A 21813-nucleotide genomic window follows, 5' to 3' on the forward strand; every position below is an offset into this window, starting at 1 on the left:
GATCAATGTCTTTAACATAAACCTTTATTACACAACTATATTGTGTAACAATAAAACATTGGGGCTTGATATTGCTGTAGTTTACTGCTCTGCAACTGTATTTAAATATCTAACAAGACATTGATAAATCTGTCATATCACAATATGGACTATAGTCTGCTAGTGCATTGGTCTGTCTTTAATACACTGGGTTTTGAAAGAAGAAAAGAAATACCCATGAATGTGTTTATCAGCATTATGTGAAACCATAGTTTTTATGTCCCATGTGATGAGTAGAGATGAATCATCACGAACTGTTTTGATTAAATGTGATGAGGGAATGGTTTTCCCTGAAGGGTAGCAAGTCCTAGTCCCAGCCACCCAGCTGAGAAAACACTCTGATAGGTAAACAGTCTGCAAATGCAAGACTTGTGACAACAGTGAATTCCTGACCAGAGACGTACAAGAAAGAAAGATCAAAGTTGTGACACTTTCATGATAGTTCTCATAAAAAAAATGAAAGTATTAAAATTAAACACATTGATCATAAGTAAGTAAAACAATGAAGATAACTCTCAAAGTTCCAACCAAGTAAAATTTAATGTTTACAGACAGACAACAGAAAACATGGGAGAGCTAGTTTCACTCTAAAAGACAAAACACACAGTAACATGACTCCAATATTCAGCTTTGTATTGGAGATGATGTTGACATTATTTTTATTTTTTGTGTGTTGATCCTCATTTCTATCTGCAAAAAATTACAAAATCAGAAACCTGTTAAGTAGAAATTCAGAAACTCAGCTGTTCCCCTTCAAAAACTGAATTGATGCACTTATACCCCCCCCCACACACACACACACACACAAGACCAATATTTTGTCTGCCTGCACTTTTCTTTTTAGGCCAGCAGAGGGCAGACATGCTTCACAAAAGCCACAGCCTGGCTTCTAAGGCCATAATTTACAAGCCACCTTCAACATTTTACCAGCAACATTTTGTGACGGAACACAATCTCAGAATGATGCTGGTTACCTGCTAATGTGTCTCAAAAGGGCCACACACCTTAAACCATTGTTTACCAGCATCTGGAGATTATGTGGTGCAACTCCCCCCGCTGCATTACATGCATAAGCTATATACTTTATGCTACATCTTCAAGACCTTCAAAGCCACAATTAACACATTAATTCATATACAGGGCTTCAGCAGGGATACAGGTACACATAATACAGGCTGTTCTCTGTCAATGTCATCATCTACTGTGAATTATATGCAATTATTTTTGTTTCAAAATAAATATGAGCCTTTCACAAATCAAAACAGATTATGTTTAAATATCTTACAACTGCTAAAGTAACTGGTTCACTTATGTGTTCACAATGTCTCACAAGCTAAAATCCAATTTTTACTCAAGGAACATGTGTATGTAAACTCTGAAAAAAGAAAAAGAAAAATAGCTTCGGGAGGCATTTTGTTCCAAGTGAGCTAGTTACTTTATTTGTAAGATATAAAACATTTCAGAATCTTATTATCTATAGGTTTTCTAAGACAAGAAAAAAAACCAGTCTCATTTAGTAGATAGACTATACAATGTATGTGAGTCTAAAGCGTTTAGGATACAGCTTTAGAATAAAATGTTGTTCTTGGCCGAATAATATAACCAATCTCTCAGAGCCAAAAAAGAGAAGATGCTTAAAACTGCTTTGAATGCAAACTTCTGATGGTTTACTTTACAAAGTTCATATATTTCCCATCTTGCTAATTATAACTCCAGACTGTAAATGCCCTCGCTGCTAAAAAGATAACAGTATAAGCTAATATAATAACAAATGCTCCCAACAGATAAGTGTGGCATTCAGGATGACAACTGATGCTCACTGGGGAATGTTCAACACAATATGAGGAGTGCTTGAGGTGATCATCTATTGGGGCAAATTTCTAAACCCCCCCCCAAAAAAAGGACAAAAAAAAGACTAGCAACCTCAGCCAATCTGAACTTCCATATGCGCCATGAAATGTAAGCATATACAAAAAAAACAAAAGATTATCAGAAAAACAACTGTCACGCATTCAAAAAAACATAATTCTAAAGTCAGATGAAACAGAAAAAAGAAGACATTTGACATTACTTCGCTGATATATTGTTACTCTGAAAGTTTTAATAAAGTCAAAAACTGCTATGATTGGTGCAAGTGCTGAGCATAACAAACGGAAATACTAATCATTGTGCAAAACATCTGACATCAAACTAATGAAACGGACTGATGTGTGCATCTGTGTGAACTGATAAAGGCAACAAAAAAAGGACAAGTAGCATGCAGTTGAAGCACTAGTGTCGCACAGTAAGGCAACTGAACATCTCGGTTGGCTTCCCTGCCTGAAAGCTCCACAAAAATTAAAAAAAAAAATATATACTGCTGAACAGCATGTGTTCTCAAAACGGAACAAGACAGAAATCTGTTAATGAGCTTTCGGTGTTTTGGCAGTTTCATCGGCATTCATCAGCCAGAGCTGAACTGAAGGCTTGGTTTCTATCGCTATGGGTTGCTCTAATACTTCTCCAACCAATACAAGCCGTTTACCTTTGTAGACCTTAGATTCTGATACAAACAGCTGATAACACACTGAAAGGATCTGGTTATTCAAACTATGGATGTACTGATCATCATGGAATAGGTCAGCAGCTTTGTGCACTTTGAGTAGATGTTGACAGGGTTGCTGGAGTGTCTCTTTAATCATCAAAACGTCTGTTCCTATTTTGCAGCTATGTGACAGGTAACTTCAAAGTGAACTTCTTTAAAACTGAAGCTCTTTTTTTCCTTCCTTCCCTTCCTTCCACATAAACATCCATGTCCACTGTCATGCACAGTTTGTCCCGATAACCTAAACACATTCAAAAGTCCCTTAAAACTTCAAGACAACATGCCACAGGGTACAAAACACAAAGGAAAACAACAAACATCATCATCATCAATTTGAGAGCTAACATAGCTTATAATCGGTCTAAGGCAAACCAAAAAGGGAACAAGTAGTGGTGGGTTGGTGAATTTAGGAGCTTTCTGACAACATACTGTGTAGGCCATCATCTTGAGGACCGAAGTCCTGTAGTCCATGCCAGCCTTTCCTGATGAAAACCCCTCTGTACTCCTGCATGGCCCGATTCCTAGGTTGGGATCTACAAAGATGACCAATGGGGGAGCTTTACACTCGGAAGCTCTCTCCTTTGCCATCAATGTGGCGCAGACGCAGGTAGACGTCAGTGCCGATGCCCTGCATAGACTGTACAGACAGAGAGCCGCCCAGGTACTCAGCGTAGGCCCTGGACGTGGGCAAGCCGAAGCCAAATCTGCAGAACACAAAGACACAGAGGTTTAAGGCGACGCTGAGGTGATTCAAGTTGTATCTGCGCTGCGCAGCTAACTGATTCATGCTTGGTTGATATGATTTAAAACAGCCCTATTTAAACGATCTATAGTGTATGTGGGTGGAGGTGTGTTTTTGGCATAACATGAATTACAGTGTAATGGCAAATGTATTTACAAAATCATCATCTCCCATTCCCTTTAAAAGCCAGATGGGCCTGCACCAGGGAGATTACTAATATTGTCACTCTACAATATTTTTTTTTTGTGAAGTGTATGAACTACACTGCAAACTGGAGCCTCTGTTAACAGTAACAAACAGATACGTCCGTTTTATATGCGCTTGTCTACTCTATGCAACATGAATATTCTCACTTCTCACCACACCTCATTTTAACACTCCCGTGGGCACAAGAACATTTGCTACTTTCACAACATGGGCGCTGGGCGTAAAAGTGACCACTGCGTTGGTCAGACAAGATAAGGCCCTAGGTGTAAATGAGATGTGAAATGCCACCTGAAGGTAAATATGGCTGGCCATGAGACAGAGGATGTCACTGCCAAGCCTACTGGAGGCATCCTGAGAGGGCATGGATGTCATGACTTAATAAACCCACAAACCTTTCCTCCACACCAACGTTGAGTACATATGAAAATGTGTTCATTGCTTTTCAGAAATCTCCTCAAACATGTATTATGTAATTTTAACATTAATACAAACCACCTTGGGAGGAAGTTTGAGATACTTTCTAGCCAGATGTTGAAAAGGTATAATGCATCAGTCTCTCCAAAATGCATATGTAATTATTTCTACATTAGTAAGCAGTCTGTGGAAGTGGCCATTAATATTGTCTCTCTTCTGTGATAATGGCAACGTAAAGAGAAACTTTCCCCATCACATTACACCCAGAAGCAAGCAGCTCCAATGATTTCAACACACGCACTCATACAGATGATGTAACCTGCTGTTTGTTGTTTTTTTTCCTAAATGCGTTATCGCGTTGCCACATTAATTAATAAACACCGACAATTCTTTTATCACTGGCTCTGAAAACACATACAGTCAAACCATGGGTCACAGGAGGGGTGGGATATTGATCAGCCTGCAAATCACCCACCCAAACAAGCAGTGGAGGTAGACTTCGGCAGACTAGGCTACATTGGATGCAGCGTATGGGAGGCCCTGTACTCTTGCTCTTTGCTCCAGTGTTCAGAAAGGGAGATAAGCGCTCCAGGATTGAACGGCAGGTGCTCTGTGGATAGTAACCATGGCAACGGCTTCTGTGCGCTACTCAGCTGTAGCATATTTACCTTAAGTTAAAATTATAGGCTACATAACTTTACCTGATTCTAGATACTAGGCCTTCATCTAGTTTTGCGGGGATGCTCTGCTGTGCGAATTCCCTCCTGTTGATGTCTTATTTAGTAAACAGTAATAGATTCTGGAAACTCACAAACAGCGAGGATCAGTCACTCTTCCAATGATTTGTGCTGCGCGTCACGTGCAAAAAGTTCAAGACTATTCAACTTTGGCAGCTGGTGGGCATGTACGTGAGGCGAGCATGACTGTGCCACTTCACCTGACTTGCTACTGAACATAGAACGTTTCTGCTGATACCTGTTCAGAAAAAAACCCCCAAGAAAATTGCACTTGGTAACTTGTTTTAACAAGCTAGATAAAAGGTAATGCCTGGCAGTGGCAAATAGCTTTGGTTTTACATTTGATTTGATTACATTAATGTTTAAGTTGAGATTTACAGGACATATTTTATTGCTACTGTGTAGGAAAGGAAGGAAAAACTGCTGGTAAAAAGCACCTTATTTGTTTAAAGTGTTTGCAAACCACATGTTATTGCACTTTTGTGTAGATAGCAGTACATTTAAATTAAAAGTGTGGAATACACTACTTTAGAATTCATTATTCAATTTTGCATGTAACAATGCGATGAATCACAAGAAAATCATGATTACAAATTTTAATCATTGCCCAGCACTAGTCATTACTAACTTACCTACTTCTCAAGGGTTGAAAAGATCAGGTGCAAGACTAAACTGGTGTATAGATCTGTCCTGCATACATACTGTACATCCTGATAATTATATTTCAGTCTATATTTTCAGAGTCTGACAACTGATTATTAAATAAATGAAGGACCATGGAGCTGAGGTTAATGTAAATAAGGGATGCAAACTAATTAAGCTAATTAGGAGAGGTTTCTTTTGAATTTTATGCAAATTAAATACTTTTAAATTATGCATCAAGATGCATCGATAATAATAGATAGTCAGCGTGACATCACCTGTAGGTTTACGGACTGCCGTTTTGAAGCCGCGAGTTAGGCTGATAGGGCCACGCGATGTTGATTTTTTATTTATTTTTTGCAACCAGCGGCACCGGACGTGACCATATTTGGATGGACGGTGGAGCTAACAGCCGTGTGCGGAGCTAGCTATCTTGCTTAGTTAGGTGCATCTGTAATTCACATTAACTGTCATTTTAACAGTGCTGACAATTTTGTCTAGCAATCCAACAGTCTTAAAACTAAATGTACTCACCAGAGAAAGTGAACAGCCAACTCCTATTACGCTTTTTCAGTGGCGCTGGTTACATTTACACCGTACACACACCACCATGAGCCTCCAGAACAGCTTCACAGCTGCTGCGCGGTGGCATAATAATAATAATAATAGTCTCTGAACTCAACTGGATGGAAAAAACACCATTCTACTAAAAAGGTATTCAATCATTCGGTGTTCGCTGTGTAACATGTTGCTCCAAAACCTCCCACAAAAGTTCAGTTAGGTTAAGATTGGGTGACTGTGATGTTTTAACAAAACTGCTTCATTTCACTGGTCAAACAAGGCAGGTGTTAAGTGCCACACTAAACATTTGTAAATTCTGGACATGGATATTCTGTACTATCAAGCTCTTACCCGTGCATAGGGCTGGACTGGTTTCCACTGTTGGTAATGTTGTTGAAGAGGTTGCTCATGCGTGGGTCCTGTGCACTCTCCTCAGCAGTGCTGAAGTGGTAGTCCATCACCTTGTCTATAATATTGTGAGGGATACCACCACCGCGGTCTGAGATCCTTAAAGACGGGGGGGGAGGGGTAGTTATATTAGAGCAACACAATAATTGACTACTATTATGTCCTTTTCTTTGGCTTAAATGTTTCCGTCTTCAAAACACTGCAGCTTGTTTAAAGCAGTAGCTAAGTTTCTGACAGGGACTCATAAAGCTGGATTTTATACTTGAGGCAAGGGGTCAATGGCAGCCACACCGTAGGATTTGATTTATAGTTCACTGTTGGATTTTATCCTTTGATAATAACACTGTAATGGTCTCTCCTGACATACAGGTCTGGTGAGGAACCACAGTAAATTTTACTGTGGAACATTAAATATTGTTGTAGGGCTGAACAATTAATCGAAATGTTATCGAGATCACAATACGGCCTACTGCAATTTTCTTATCGCAGAGAGTCTTATGAAAACATCAATTTGGTACAGATCATCGCAAAAAAATCACCTCATAACTTGTTTTGTTTTCAATGAAAACGACAATAATGGTGTAAAAATGATCATTCCGCCCTAGTCTCACAAATTATATCGCAATTGCAATATCAGTCGTAAAAATCGTAATTAGATATTTCAAAATCATTCAGCCCTATATTGTTGTGGTCCTTTTTTCTTTCTTTTTTAAAACCTACAGACACTTAGATCCTCACCTGATGACAAAATCAATGTCGTTATTGGCAATGGTGACGACCACATCGGGCACATTGTATGGGGTGTCCAGATGACTTTCCATGGTGGCCCTGAAACACAAATAGATGGATGTCAATAAATGGTGAGTGTACAGTTCTGCCCTTTCTCAGTTAAAGGTTCATGAATAAACCTTCAATTTGTCAGATGGAATAAACAGTCTGACTTTTTAAATTGTTTTCAACAAAAAAGGAGCTGCGAGTACGCTGACACGAACTCAACAGCTTTCCAAATTGCCTTTTCTGCTTTGGTCCTCTTAACCAGTAAGCAGAATGATGAGAATGTAACAAACACACAGTAAAGCCAGCAGCTCCAGCCAAAAACGGTTCCCCTAGCTCTGACCCCAACGAGGCAGAACTCACTCACACCAGGAAACAACGCCAATGTTTATAATGGAGATATGTTGGATTTTTGTGGATGGAAATGGACTCAAGGGTCAAGTGTTGCTCCCAGAGATGTTAGTGGGGGACAGCAGAAGGAAACCATTTTCCATTGCTCTTTACGGACACAATAAATGCATCAAAATGATTATATAAGCCTCAGTGAATTATGGAATTGTGCCTGTGACAACATTTTAAATACATTTACATTAATATGGGTTTGTGATAACTGAGAAGACACACACTGTGCAGCTGTCCTGGTCATTTTACATTATATGCTATAGAAAATAAAATTTCAGTTTGTTTTCATTCCAACTTTATCGTGGATCGTGCCGATAACTGAAGGCATATTACATCCCAACTTGGGAAAAGAAAATCTTGGAGATAGTGTGTGTTATGCTATGATTTCCATCTCTAAGTCCTTTAAACGACAGGAACAGGGAGTCAAGCTGGAGCTCAATAAATATCTATTTGCACAGTAGGTATAAGTGGTAAGGTTACCTCATGGCATTCTTGAGGAGCTCAGGCAGGATGTAATCCAGAGGCAGTGGGATGAAGGGGAAGCGAGCTGCTACGTGTCCGTTGATCCTCACTCTGGGCGAGTTACCGTACTGGTGCTCACACAGACGCCTGGTGGACAAGAGAAACACATGAGGAACATTTACTGCAATGTACTGTATATGCTCTCATATACAACAGTAACATAAAAACACACTTTTTCTCTCATGGTCCCCAAAAAAAGTCATGCCTTCCCACTTCCCACACAGGCTTGAACTAAACTGGATTGCTGGCTTTAAAAGTTGACTAGTGCAAATGTATGAAAGATGTGGAATATTTTATGTTGAAAAGCTGATGCTAAACCGCATTGTTGGCTTTAATTAGCATGAAGTTGTTAAAGGACTATGAACTTGGAAACCCAAAGTGCTACGAATACGATTTTAAATTTGAATAAACCTCAAATTGCACTAAAAGATCTAAAACAATTCAAGGTCTGAATGGAGTTTCTAGAGGAACTTTTATTTTAACGTACAATTATACAACAGCATTGTTATGCTGCACACTGTACATGACAAGACTGTCAAGACAAGAAATGCAACTTGCAATTAATTTTTAACTTCTAAACACTGTCAATTCCTCCATGTCTTTTTTTTTTTTTGCATCTGTTAATGTTCACCATCCTAGTTTTGGTGTGTTAGCATGCTAACATTTGCTAATTACGACTAAACACAAAGTACAGCTAAGGCCAAAGGTAATGTCATTAGTTTTGCAGGTATTTGGTCATAAACCAAAGCACTGCACAAATTAAAATTTTGACCTGATGGTGCTGCTAAATAAAAAGTTATGGGATCAGCAATGTTCTAACAATTCATCCTGAAGGGGTCTTAACTTGTCTGAACCAAATCATGTTAATTTCTTGGTAATCCATTCAGTATTTGTTGAGATACTTTAGTTTGGACCAATGTGGTGGTCAGACAAACTGACTGACATTGTGTCCATAAAGCCACATTGCTATTGTCAAGCTCAGCTATATCAGAGATGCAAATGTATTGTACTTTACATGTACTGAGTTCATTGTGTTCACCAGCTGCCCCAAACAATAATAACAGATAATTGATTATTTCCATTCTGGTTTACCAGACCACCAATTGTATGAACTTTTCAACTCAGATAACGTCACTGACTCCTAAAAAGGTCAATTGATAAGATTACAGAAGGTAAACAAGAATGATAGCTCATATCTCGTTCACAGCTCCATGTGCCATCTACACGCATTTTCCTGAGAGTTTATCAGCTGACCTCTGACTTCCCTCAGTCAACAGAGCGCTCGTACAGAAACAGAAAGTCATCTAAAAGGTGATAAACAAAGCTGTGTGACTAAACACTTACCTGGCAAAGTCCACCCACTTCTCTATGATTTTTTTGGGGGAGAGACGTCTGCATATCATCCCAACAAAATCGGGCTGAAACAAAAAAAAGAAAGATTGAAACGTTTACTTAAATCAAAGAAAGACATCTATTTAAAAAGAACTTTAAAAAACCAATTTAAAATAGCTAAGACTGTAATTTGTCTTAATCAGTAGTTTCAATGTGACTGTTGCTTCACTGCAAGGAGGAGGTTTCTTTCTCCGACTGAATGCTGTCGATCCTGCTATAGGCTATAATTAATTTGTTCAGTTGCTGTTCCACTTTAAAATACAATTTAGAGTGCCAAAACTATTATGGCAATTTATTTGATGCTTCTTGCTGCTGCTCACTGCTGAAAGTATTCCAATATTGTGCTCTTTCCTCTTGTTTGAGTAATGTTTGCTCAAAACTACAATGACCAGCTGTTCTTAGAAATTACTGAGCTTTAAAAAAACAAAAAAAACAAGTACACCTCTCACATTTTTGTAAATATTTGATTATCTTCTGTGTTGTATATATGTGACAACACTGAAGAAATGAAACTACAATGTAAAGTAGTATAACAGTGTAAATTTGCTGTCCCCTCAAAAATAACACATCACACAGCTATTAATGTCTAAACCGCTGCCAACAAAAGTGAGAACACCTCCCTAGGTGAAAATGTCCAAATTGGGCCCAAAGTGTCAATATTTGGTGAGGCAACCATTATTTTCCAGCACTGCCTTAACCCTCTAGGGGGCGTATAAGCCCCAAGCCTGTTCGTTCCTACTGAAGACAACAAACAACCCTAACTCATTCATCCTACCACATATCCTGCTCCAGACAAGCAACACAGGCCAAAGGTTTAAAAATAATTTGAATCGTAGGAACAGTCAGACGTACATTGTCTTCATGGAGGGCGAGATGGTGTGTGGCCAACATTCGGATTCCCAGACGGGAGCACAATGTTGTATCCAGGAAGTTGCGGAGGATCATCTCATCCTGAAATAGCAGTCAAATTTACTTTCTGCGACACAGCCAGAACAACTCCAACAGTGGCACCAAAAACAAACTATAAAATAAAGACAGGTGTACTATATAGCAAACATCTGGTATATTAGCTACAAGAGACATCTAATAAATGGAGATTATTATAAATGGAGAAGTTACTATGAAGTTTTTTTATCACCGTAATGAAAGTAATGAAATGTCCAAAATAGAATACTCTATATAGGCTAGTATTACAAAATTACATTAATGGACAATAATTTCCAGTGTAGGGTCCATCCTGCTGTTAACTTTGTGTTGTGAGAGTTTTGGAGGTGCAGTCTTACCTGGACATGTCTGCGACACTCCCTGAAGCCCTGGGCCAGCATGGTGACCACATCTTTGTGGTCGTCCAGCAGCTGCTGCACCAGCTTACAGAAACGACCCTCCATTTCCTGATCCTTGATCTGTAAATAGAGGGGCACACTTCATATGAACCCTTTAAACCTAACTCCTCATTTTCTGATCTGCATTTAAATTTGATGTTAATGCATAGTGTAAATCCATCAGCATGACAGCAGAGTCCTGTCATATTCACCACTCTATTGCTTTGACTTTTTCTATTGTCCATTCATTAATCTTTTCCAGTTGCTTCCAGAATCCCTCCCTTATCTGTCTTTTAATTTGAATAATCTGCAGAAAGTACTTAATTGAACAGCAGCTTGAAATGAAAACAGTTGTTGAAAAATATGCTACTTAAAAGCAACTACAATTAATTAGCAAATGAAAACAGTATTTCTGTCAAAAAGAGAAAGATGCTTCTGATAAAGTGATTGAATTATTGCTGTGGAAATGTGCATTATTAATACATTAAATTAACCATGTGAGCTATTATAGTACAGGTGACTCCACCACCATTCGATGTGGTTTAGTCAGCCTTTATTTGCTATAGTATCTAGAGTCAGAAAAGCACCTGTAGCAGAGCAAAATGACATTAGACTGAAGTCTTCAGGCTCAGTTCTTACACATTAAAGAGCTTAAACACATTTCTAAACCCACATTACACACTCAGAAATATTAATATTAATTGACTCCTGCTGGTGTCTTTGGTGTTTCTTCCAAAGCAGACAGCGTGTGGCTCTTTTATTTTTAACCAAGCGGTTGGTTTATTGCTTTAGAGACTTTTTTCTGTTCCCGAGAGTCAGAAAAGCTAAATTACACCCATCATGCTGCAGTGATGTAAAACATATAAAAGTCCAAGAATAACCTCATACCCTCATAAGGGGTATGTTTTTCTGAATTTAACATGTCTGTTTTTAGTCAGTATAAAAGCCGGAGGGCCGGTTTTCAGATCAGACTGATAAGTTTATATACAGGAACAAATGTGTACCTAAATTTATTGAGAGCAGAATGGAAAAACACTTTCAGCAGGTCTGTCATTATCTGCAGTCTTGCATGGACTAAGACAGGACCAAATGGACACACGTCTCTTATTTGCCAAGAGCCAAGGCTTAGGTTGTTCACGGTCAACCGGGAAATAACTGACCCACATTCCACACTGTGCACGTTTTCTGAAACTGAACGCATCCTGAACGCTAAAACTAAAACTGCAAGTTGTCAGCTTTTGATAGCTAACAGAGTTATTATGATTCTGAATATTAAGAATCATAATATTTAAATCTGTAGCAACATGAGTGACATCTGAGCAGCACAATAAATAACATTTTGATAAATTTTATACAGTCTCTCAGAGTGCTGAACACCTTACAGCCACCCTTTTAACTTATTATTATCATCATCATCGTCAGGTACATGGTTGGATAAATATATTTTAACTCTTTCACATGCACCTTTTCTAAATTCAAACACAGATTTTTCATTGTGTTAGGGTTTTCTAATTACCCCAAGCACTAGAAACAATGTTTCAACCTCCTAAGAGGTGTACATACTTCAGTATATCAAAATAAGCAGTTTTCAGTTATTACTGCAGTTACTTTAATGCAGCAACCGTAGGGGCGTCCAACATTATTATAGCAGTATACATCATATTAGGGCAATGGTCCAAAGAAAGAGTAATCTTGTTATCTATTAAACTTGTAGTAACTATTATTCAGTAGATGGCTGGACTGTTTTGCTGATCAAACCAACCTGTGGGAGATTTTTTAGCTCTCAGGGAAAACAGTCACACAACACAGTCAGCCTTGTTTAGCAAACTGAGGAGTAAATATCTGACACCCTGCAGGAAGAAATCTATTTGGTTTCCAAGTACCTTAATTGGCAAAACAATCTTCTTCCCAGGGTGCTACTGTGGATAGTTGTATTTCCAAATTAATCAAACACAATGTTGAAAATGTATTGATAATTTAAGTTATTTAAAAAATTAAATATACAAAATATAAGGTGCTTTCAGCTTGTTAAACATGTGGGCTTGCATCTTTCTCTTATTATCTTTCTCTGACCTTTTGGGGGATTTAGGTCAGACAAAATCAAGAATTTGAAGAATTTGATTTTATTCAATCGATTTCGTATAAAACTTGATGGAAACAAGCAACAGGACTTAGGGTTACATTGTGCTGAACAGAACAACCAATCCCGGAGCTGCTACATGCAAGCCAATCAAAAGTCTTGACAGCAAATGTTCACACTTCCTGTTTATGATCATAAGTAACCACTCCCTTTTGTACCTTTTTTGACCCTGTGCATGTTTGTGTGTTTCTTGTGCGTGTGTGTGTGTGTGTGTGTGTGTGTGTGTGTGTGTGTGTGTGGAGGACACTCACCGGGGGAAAGTCGATGAGCATGTGGTAGGCTCTGATATACAGTTCATGCTGTAAAAAAAAGGCAAGAGACATGGAGGCTGCAGTTAAACTGATTCTCTGAGATCATCCATCCAACCATAAAAGCATCACACAACCAGTGCGGGCCCCTTACTGGGGCCCACACCACTACGAACAAGTACACACTGTCAGGCCTACATTTCAGGACGATTCTATGTGATGAATTCTCTGTGTTAACAACAAAGTTGAACAACTCCGAGCCAGAAAATAAGCATTGTTCCTCGATTAAATTCACCTGTAAATGGCTGGACTATAGCAAACTTGAATTCATAATCTCAAAATCGGCTTCAACCATTGTTTTCGTTTTGATAGACGAGCTGATAGAGTGAGAAAAGCCAACCTGACCTACATTACAAGTGGTGGCACACAAAAGGAGCTGCGCTTCATGTAATTGCCACAGAGGAGCTCCGTGATACCATAACGAAAGGAATCTAGGTGAAAGTTCATCAGCAACGAGAGATGCAGAGGCAGCAAATCTGTTACGAAAGGACAGCAGGGGAAAAGAGAGAACATTGTTCCCAAGTGCAGGCTCGAGAAACTCTCTCTGAAAATAAAAAACATGATACATTGATCCAGACTATGATATCATTTATCTGTTTGTGAATCTGCTTGCTGGCCATGCAGACAGATCAGGTGAGGTTTTGAGACATCTGTGTGTGAGACTTGTGCCACCACCTCCGCACATGAGGCTTTTAAAAGAATTTTGTTTATCCAAAATGGCATTTGAAGAATTCAACAGTAATGTGTCCTGGTAGCTCTGGATTTTTCCACAGACTTTACTGTGGACAGTGCTCATTGAAATGACCTTCTCTCGAAGAAACAGTCCCTATGAAAAAAATGTTTGAAGAACACTCGTAAGTTCACAACTCTTGTGAAAATAAAAGCTTGGCTTATCTATAATGGGTCATGTCACGCTGACTCATACTGCATCCTGAAGGTTACTGGGTCTGCTGCCAGTCCACGTTATAATGTATTATACGAGCAGAGTAGCGATTTCCGGCACAACTTCACCTACTTCCAAGGTGCATGGAAAATGTACGAAGAGGTCAAAACTCCAGCAACACTTGTAATATAGAGGACAACCTTATTGTCCGACCAAATCGAGATAACTATTCGCTGTGTGAAAGCACCATAAGAGAATATTTCCCTCCTTTCATTTCAAGTTCAGCCATGAATCTCCTGTGAATTGGCCCAGAGGTCACTTTCTTGTATGAATCTGCTACAGGGCCGACGCACACTCACTTCACGTATAGCTCCACATTGTACCCAGAAGCAGAGCTTTGTGTGTCTGTCTTGTGTCCTTACCACTTGCAGAATGGTGGGGTTGCAACCAATGATGAAGGGCAAACTACGGAAGCCCTTGATGCGATGGGCAATTCGTACAGGCAGCTCCTTGTGTAGGTACTTGGCACTGCTCTGGGATCACGCACACACACACACACACACACACAATAGTGAAAAGCAAGTTAGTAAAGAGTGACAGAGATCAGAGAGCTTCTCATTAAAACATACACGTGGCAGTTCTCTCAATGTGGCTGAAATATTTACCAAGATGTGGTGTCCATCGGGAGACTTCCCAGAATACAACAGGGTTGCCAAGGTCAGTCGCACTGAGGCCTGGGGAGACATTAACTTTACTTTTAGAAATATAAATATCCCTTACTTAATTTAACAAAAGAAGCCAATGTTTTCTAAACACACACAGTCGTACAACAATTTTGCTGAAATAAAATGCACCATAAATTTGGAACATTTTAATAACAAACTATCTGATCCAAGAATAAGTAAACAAGATGACAAATCTGACCAGACAATTGATGCCAACTTTTGATACATCACAGGCACATCATTTTGGTTAAAAAAAAAAAAAAGAAAAGAGAATTAAGCTTATTAAATATTAGCTTCTCACAGATGTATTGGTATTGTCATATATGTCTGTACAGACCTGCCAAAAATATGTTTGAGTCATTCAGAAACAGTATTCCTAGGGCAGAACTATTTTGACAAAAAAATATAATTGCGATTATTTTGACTCATATTGCAATTGCGATATGATTTGCGATACTAGGGGGAATAATAATTTTTAGATGATTATTCTTATTTTCATTAAATACATATGAATTAAATTTGTTTTTTGACAAACATAATACCTTTAACGAATATTGCATCTCCTGCAATTAAACAAATTCCAGTAGACCATATTGCGATTCTGATAAATTGTTCAGTCCTAAGTATCGCCATTAAATTAGTTCTTTTCAATTTTAAAATATCCCATTCAAAACCTGTCACAACTCTTTTAAACCAAATTCAAGAGAGACTATTGTAAAAAAAAACAAAAAAAAGAAGTTTATGTTGTGCATTTATGTCAAATAATTAGCATCAGTCAATATATATCATTACCAGATGTTTTAAGATTCAAACATTAATATCTGCATTAGCTTTGAAAATTCAGCAATGGTTGGACTCTTCTAAAAATGACTGAATTAAATCACTACGCCAAATATATATTCTCAAGCCACCAAGTGCTATATAAAAATATATTTTGTGTGCAGGGAGTGAATAAAGCTCATGTATTACGGGAGAGAGAACTGTGATGTTTCTCCAAACTTTAGGTAGTGAATCACTGAGCAGTGACTGGATTTCAGGGAACAGATTAGATCACTGATGTAACGAACACTGTCACGCCCATGAGTATGTGCAACAGGATTCTAAAGCAGCCCATGATTACCACATCAACGCAATCTCCCCAGTTAGATACACTAGTGTAAAAAAAGTCTCAAAATTTAACTGCACCAAGTGTTAAAAATATGTATATAAATATAATACAGCTGCAGCCAAAACCATCAATAATGGCAGGTTAACTTTATTTAAGTAAGCTCAGCTTGATATTGTCGTCAGTGCTTGCTAAGACCCAATAAGATGCCATCTGTATCTGAATATGGAAAAATGCCCACTAATGAACCATGAAAATGCATGCCAAACATACTGTGATCAGATTTCATGTTAATACTGGGTGTAAATAGAGCCAAACTGGCACACTTTAAACAGCTAATTATTTTAACAGCTGTACCTTTGTTTACCCTGCTATGACACCATTACAAGGTTTGCTCAAGTGCAAAGAGGCATGCAGATATGTGCTTCTGTGCAGAACTGGAATGTATAAGTAGAAGATTTTACCTGACTGTGGCTCTAGAAAAAAAAGGTCATAAGGTCACAAAAAACTAGGGCTGGGCGATTAGTCGACGTAATCGATTACGTAATCCGCGTCGACGCTTCGCTGCATCTGGTGTGGGATTCTCCCGGACAAGCTCCAGCTACAAGACCGCGCCTTCGACCGTCTAAAGTTTGGAGTATTTCAGACAGACACTCAACAGCGTGCTGCTCCGTGAGCTCTGTGAACTGGAAACAGCTTCACTGCAGCACAACTGCTGTCCACAAATACGTGAAGCAGCACGAACACGTGAAACGAAAGTATCCCGGAGCAATTTGTCTAGACGGCAGCACCGCAAATGATGTTTACTTTCTGTCGCCACACAAGCATGGCACGTTATCAGCATGAGGACACGTAGTCCGTTAAAATGTTCATTGCTTCATGTTATAAAAGTAATTTGTGTCCTCCTGCTGTCATGGTAACGTAACGTTACACCACGTGTCATCTAATGTTCAGCCGTTTCTTATTTTCTGTTTATTTAACGGCCACGTATGAGCAAGAAAACAGCTGAAACTAACAGTACAGACGATCTGTGACTGTATGTACAGTCTGTGAATCCTTTCAGGTGTTCACTGATGCAGAAATACATTTTATTATCATACTGCATTACTCAATATTGAAATGAATCCATGTCAGAAACATTTAAAGTTTTAAGTAAAGTAGCCTAATTAATGTCTGTTATTGTTACTATCACAACACAGCAGTGACGTAGAAATTTGATTCATTTTAAGATTTGCTGCTATTGTCATTATTCTAATGTGCTTCATCAGGATGATTGAATAAAATATAGATGTATTGATTAGACATGTTTTTGATAAATTGGTATGTTAATCGAGTAATAGGCAACTTTTCTTTCTTTAGAATAAACAAAATTAGTTGTTAGATTAATCGACTAATCGAAAAATTAATCGTTAAGATTAATCGACTTGAAAAATAATCGATATGTAGAGCCCTACAAAAAACATTAGGTTCAGTTCTATGAATACCCCACAGCAAGGAGACTGCAATCTTATTTTTCACCTTTTAATCCAACTAATTAACACAACTATCTTGTGAGTCCCCCTCCTACTGCCCCCGAGCACCAGGGTAAATGTGTGATTGTAAATCACAAGACAGAAACTGCAGCTGACTACAATCAGACAGATTTGTGGTCTTGGAAATCAGTGGCCACGTGTACTTGAACTAGAAGTTCTGCAGCTACTGCAGAGCACACTCTGTTTAACAGTGACAATGGTTTAATTGTTTTTTTTGATTACACAGCACTTTATTTCAACTGTATTGTTCATTTGTGGATAACAATGTTCTTGTAGGATGATTTGTTATTTTATAAATGACTCATTTCCTCATTTTGCTATTATTAAGCAATACTTGTGATGTTTGTTTGTGATGTTTGTTTTGTGAGTGAATAAGCTGACTATTATGTCCAACAGACAGTTGGTAAGCTTATGACAAACTACAAGGGCATCCAATTTGTCCTGCCAGGCATAAAAATGCTTTAGAAAAAGAAAGGAAAGATTTTTGACCAAAAAGAAGTCAGAGGAGTTTGCGAACATATGTTCTTAAATATTCCATTAACTTTACATTTTATAAACGATGTGAGAGGAATATGACATATAACATATCTATGTGTGATCGATGTGATCTGTTCAATCTAGGAATCGTTACACATTTAGACCATATGTTTCATAACAGCCAAAACACTTTGGCAGCTCGAGAAGCAGCCAAATCGTAAACTAACGTTACATGAATTGGGTCAGCCTCCATCGCTGAAACATAACACCATCAACTTTCTGGTTATTGGTAAATTGTTGGTTCAAATGACAGCTTTATATTGACAACTTTTCTTGTACGGTCAACATCATAAACAACAAATCATTGGGCTGGCAACATTTGCAACACGACGGTGTTTTCTTTGTCCGAGATTAAGCTAGCTAAACAGAATGTTCTCATGGCAAACCGTGACGCTGTATTCAAATCTTGCGGAGAAAATCGGTCAAATAGCAGTTTTATGAAAATACGTATTGTAATTGTACACATAGTCCCCATCCTAAACACTGTATCATATAAAAAACAAATCCAAAAGTAGCTGCTTATGTGTTAATTTGATATAACGTCACATCTTCCAGTTAGTTAATTTAAAATAAAGGGAAAAAAATATATGACGTTACATAACCGCATGTATTTACTTGTTAATGACAGCTTTCTCTAAGTTGGAGAGCAAGTTCGAGATTTATCCCTTGACTTATCTCGGGTCCCGAGTAGTAACGTTAACTTAATTTAGCTAGCTAGCTAGGTTTAAACGCAAACGTGGATCGGTCGTCCAAGTAGGAGAACGTCCTATTTACTTCCTTTTCGGTGTCAGTGAACGCAGCAGATCTTGCTAACAGCTAGCATAACTGTCCAGCTACAGCTAGCTTAACGCCCTCGTCGGCTGCCAGTTTCAGAGATCACCGATTAAGAATCAGACTCTTACCTTTTCTGCGGAAACGTCAATTGCGGACTGGTTGTAAAACGACGTGACAGTCTTTGACCGCTCTCTTGCCATCTCTGAAAACCCCTGCATTGAGGACGTAGACCGAAATCTGTGGCTCCCCGTGCTTGACATCGGCGGCACTGTTTTGGTGAGGGTTGCCGAAAAGAGTCTGCCGAGCCTCGGCCTGGCCCTGCAGGTAGCACCGCTCAGCATCTCTACCGCTATACTCGCCAGTCCAGGACGCATTTGGAGACGAGCTGTGTGTGTGAACAGGGCTGTCCTGTTCCCGTACAAGCACTAAATTCGAGGGTTACTACGAGGCCATCAGTGTCGCGTCCTACTGTAGCACAAAGGCATGTATCTGAGTACAGTAGAGAGGGTCCAGAAAGGGCTTTGTAAGCATTGGCCATTCGTTGAGAGAGTCGGGGCGACGACGTGACAGTTAAACCAATCAGTCACCCAGAGGCGGAGCAAAGCTGCACCAACACCCCCACCACTCATCCAGTACTGCAAGCAGCAGCAGAAACAGTCAGTAAACAACTGAGTACCTATTGTAGCCGACTTGTGGCTCAAGGGAACACATTTCAAGATGCAGGAACACATAAATGTTTAAAAAATCATGTGCGTTTTCCTGTGTTCTCTCTAAAATAATACCTAGAGCTTTAGTTAGTCCTTATTTCATTGTACATATCAGATTACTTTAACAGCTGCGTTACACTGCTGAAATTATCTTGGTAAAGGGTAACACATTAGCAACAATAACATTTTACACACATGGCCGGATTTACCTGGCAAGTGGCCCCAGGGGAACAAATGTAAGCTACTGTTGGACACCTGGATCAATGACCCACCACAGTGGCCAGATGTTGTTTACCAGGATATCTGATTCAATCACTGGCTAAGTGTGGTTTGTAATTAAAAAACTGTCAATCTATGCTGCTACTAACGATCCTTTAGTAGGAACTGTAATCAGCATCATTTAGCTATTTACCACACTACCTAACATGTTTGACATGACACTTGTTTAATATAACCACTGTATGTATAAGTCCCCGTTAAAAAGTAACTACACCCAAACATATTTTTGAGTAGTACATTTCTACTTATAAAAACACTAAAACATATTGTGAGCAGGTAAGAATATTTTTTTCAATAGATGAAACAAACAGAAGCCATTATTTTAAGGCTTGTGCATACAAGGATGATCTGCTGAGTATAAAAGCAGGTATAAGTGTGGCCAGTGACCTGCGAGATTATGATTCCCTCCTAATTTTATGTTTTACACTGAGCAGGGACCAGATTTTGAGCAGGAGTTGATCAGTGAGTTTATTTTAAAAACAATTTTAATAATCATTGTTTTCCTTTCAATAATCATTGTTTATTATTCATCTGTTATAAATACCTTGTGTGGGATCTAGTCCCAAACTATTTTTCGACCTGGAGACTTTATTAGTTATATTATCCCAACACAATCTCAATCACTCTCTAGCTTAGTTTGAAATAAGAGCTGGAGACCAAACCTTGCAGGAGTCTCACTAAACATCTGAAGGGAAAATCTACACATACCAGAATTTATCATGATCTACTCTAGTTTCTTTGCAAACTTAAGCTGATATCTTATAACATTTCTACCTTTATGCCTGCCGCTTATAGCAATCTTTTTAAAAATTTCCTAGTTATTCATGGAATAATGTCATTCTACTTCGACTAATTGGTTTAAATAATTTAGAAGAGCTCCAGAGGTATCCTTACTCAGAAGTCACCAGCAGATTGTTGTCTTACATGCAAGGATGAGACACACTTTGTCACAATGACAGAGTTATGGAGTCTGTTCAGGTACTCACACAACAAGGCAAAGCAAAAACTCAGTCCATCTTCCTACATTATAAAAAATAAAAAAAGCTTACTCTTTTTACATATTAACTGCCATGTATGAGATTGAAAACTATGAATTGTATTTATCCTACCCTATAATATATTACATATTATCTTCGGTAAATGTTTCGCATAGTCTTTTCTCCTTGATTGCTCTTTATAGCATTATGTAATGTTGGATGCAATGAGCAGCTTTCAGAGGGAATGATCACAAGTTGAGGAATCCTGGTTGAGATATACATGTTTTCATTCTGCCAGGGACCTTGTTATGTAATAAAATTGAAAAATAATATCCAGTTAATTAACAATACAAGTATTTTAAATAAATTCCAACTAGATCTACAACGATTAATCAATTATTAATCTGCAACTATTCTGATAATTGATTAATCATTTGAGTAATTGTTTTGAGAAAGAATAAATGTGGATATTTTTCAAATTTCTTTACTCCTCTGTCAGTAACCTGATTATCTTTGGGTTGTGGACAAAGCAAGACATTTGAATTTGTTATCTTGGGCTTTGGTAAAACACTGATCGACATTTTTTACCATTCATAGACTTAACAACAACAACAATAATAGACAATGATAATAACAGTTAGTTGCAGCCCTAACACCAACTGAATATTAGACTCCATCGCACTGCTTTAAACACGTAAAAATAAGTAAATCATAAAATGCTGTAATTTGTTTTATTAAATCAAGACATTTGTAAAACTTCACAACACCTGAAAACTTCACAACACCTGAAAACATGGTGGGTTGCGCGCAGTAGAACTATTGTAGAATTACACATTAGAAAGTAACACGCTGTACTGTATTCCTTTTCCCAGCAGTCAGTTGCCAGGCCGCATTATTAGCAGTCAGGAGTGTTCACATTCCTTAATGTTATAAGAACATTACAAAATTACATTAAACAGAAAGGGCCAAAGACAGGCTTTAAAATCGCAGACAAGATTCATTCACATAAAATATGTACATCGAGTCCTATTCATAAAGGCCACTGACTTTATGAATATTTGTTGGTATAACCTGCAGAAGTTCCTCCTTTGGGGTAGCAC

General features: G+C 38.4%; 1 protein-coding gene across 1 annotated transcript; it reads right to left on the reverse strand.

Moving 5' to 3' along the window:
• Positions 1–556: 556 nt before the first annotated feature.
• Positions 557–19296, reverse strand: bckdk (branched chain ketoacid dehydrogenase kinase). The gene is made up of 11 exons (XM_038708462.1): positions 18879–19296; positions 14743–14811; positions 14500–14610; positions 13138–13185; positions 10708–10827; positions 10277–10375; positions 9377–9450; positions 7991–8119; positions 7073–7162; positions 6278–6433; positions 557–3327 (listed from the first exon to the last, which is right to left on the reverse strand). The coding sequence occupies exons 1-11, from the start codon at positions 19122–19124 to the stop codon at positions 3183–3185; spliced, it is 1287 nt and encodes a 428-aa protein (XP_038564390.1). The 5' UTR covers positions 19125–19296; the 3' UTR covers positions 557–3182.
• Between the last annotated feature and the right edge of the window lie 2517 nt (positions 19297–21813).

Source organism: Micropterus salmoides, unplaced genomic scaffold (genome assembly GCF_014851395.1).
Source record: "Micropterus salmoides isolate LMB-PRFRI ecotype aquatic unplaced genomic scaffold, ASM1485139v1 Ms_hic_scaffold_9, whole genome shotgun sequence".
In the NCBI taxonomy this organism is placed as follows: domain Eukaryota; kingdom Metazoa; phylum Chordata; class Actinopteri; order Centrarchiformes; family Centrarchidae; genus Micropterus; species Micropterus salmoides.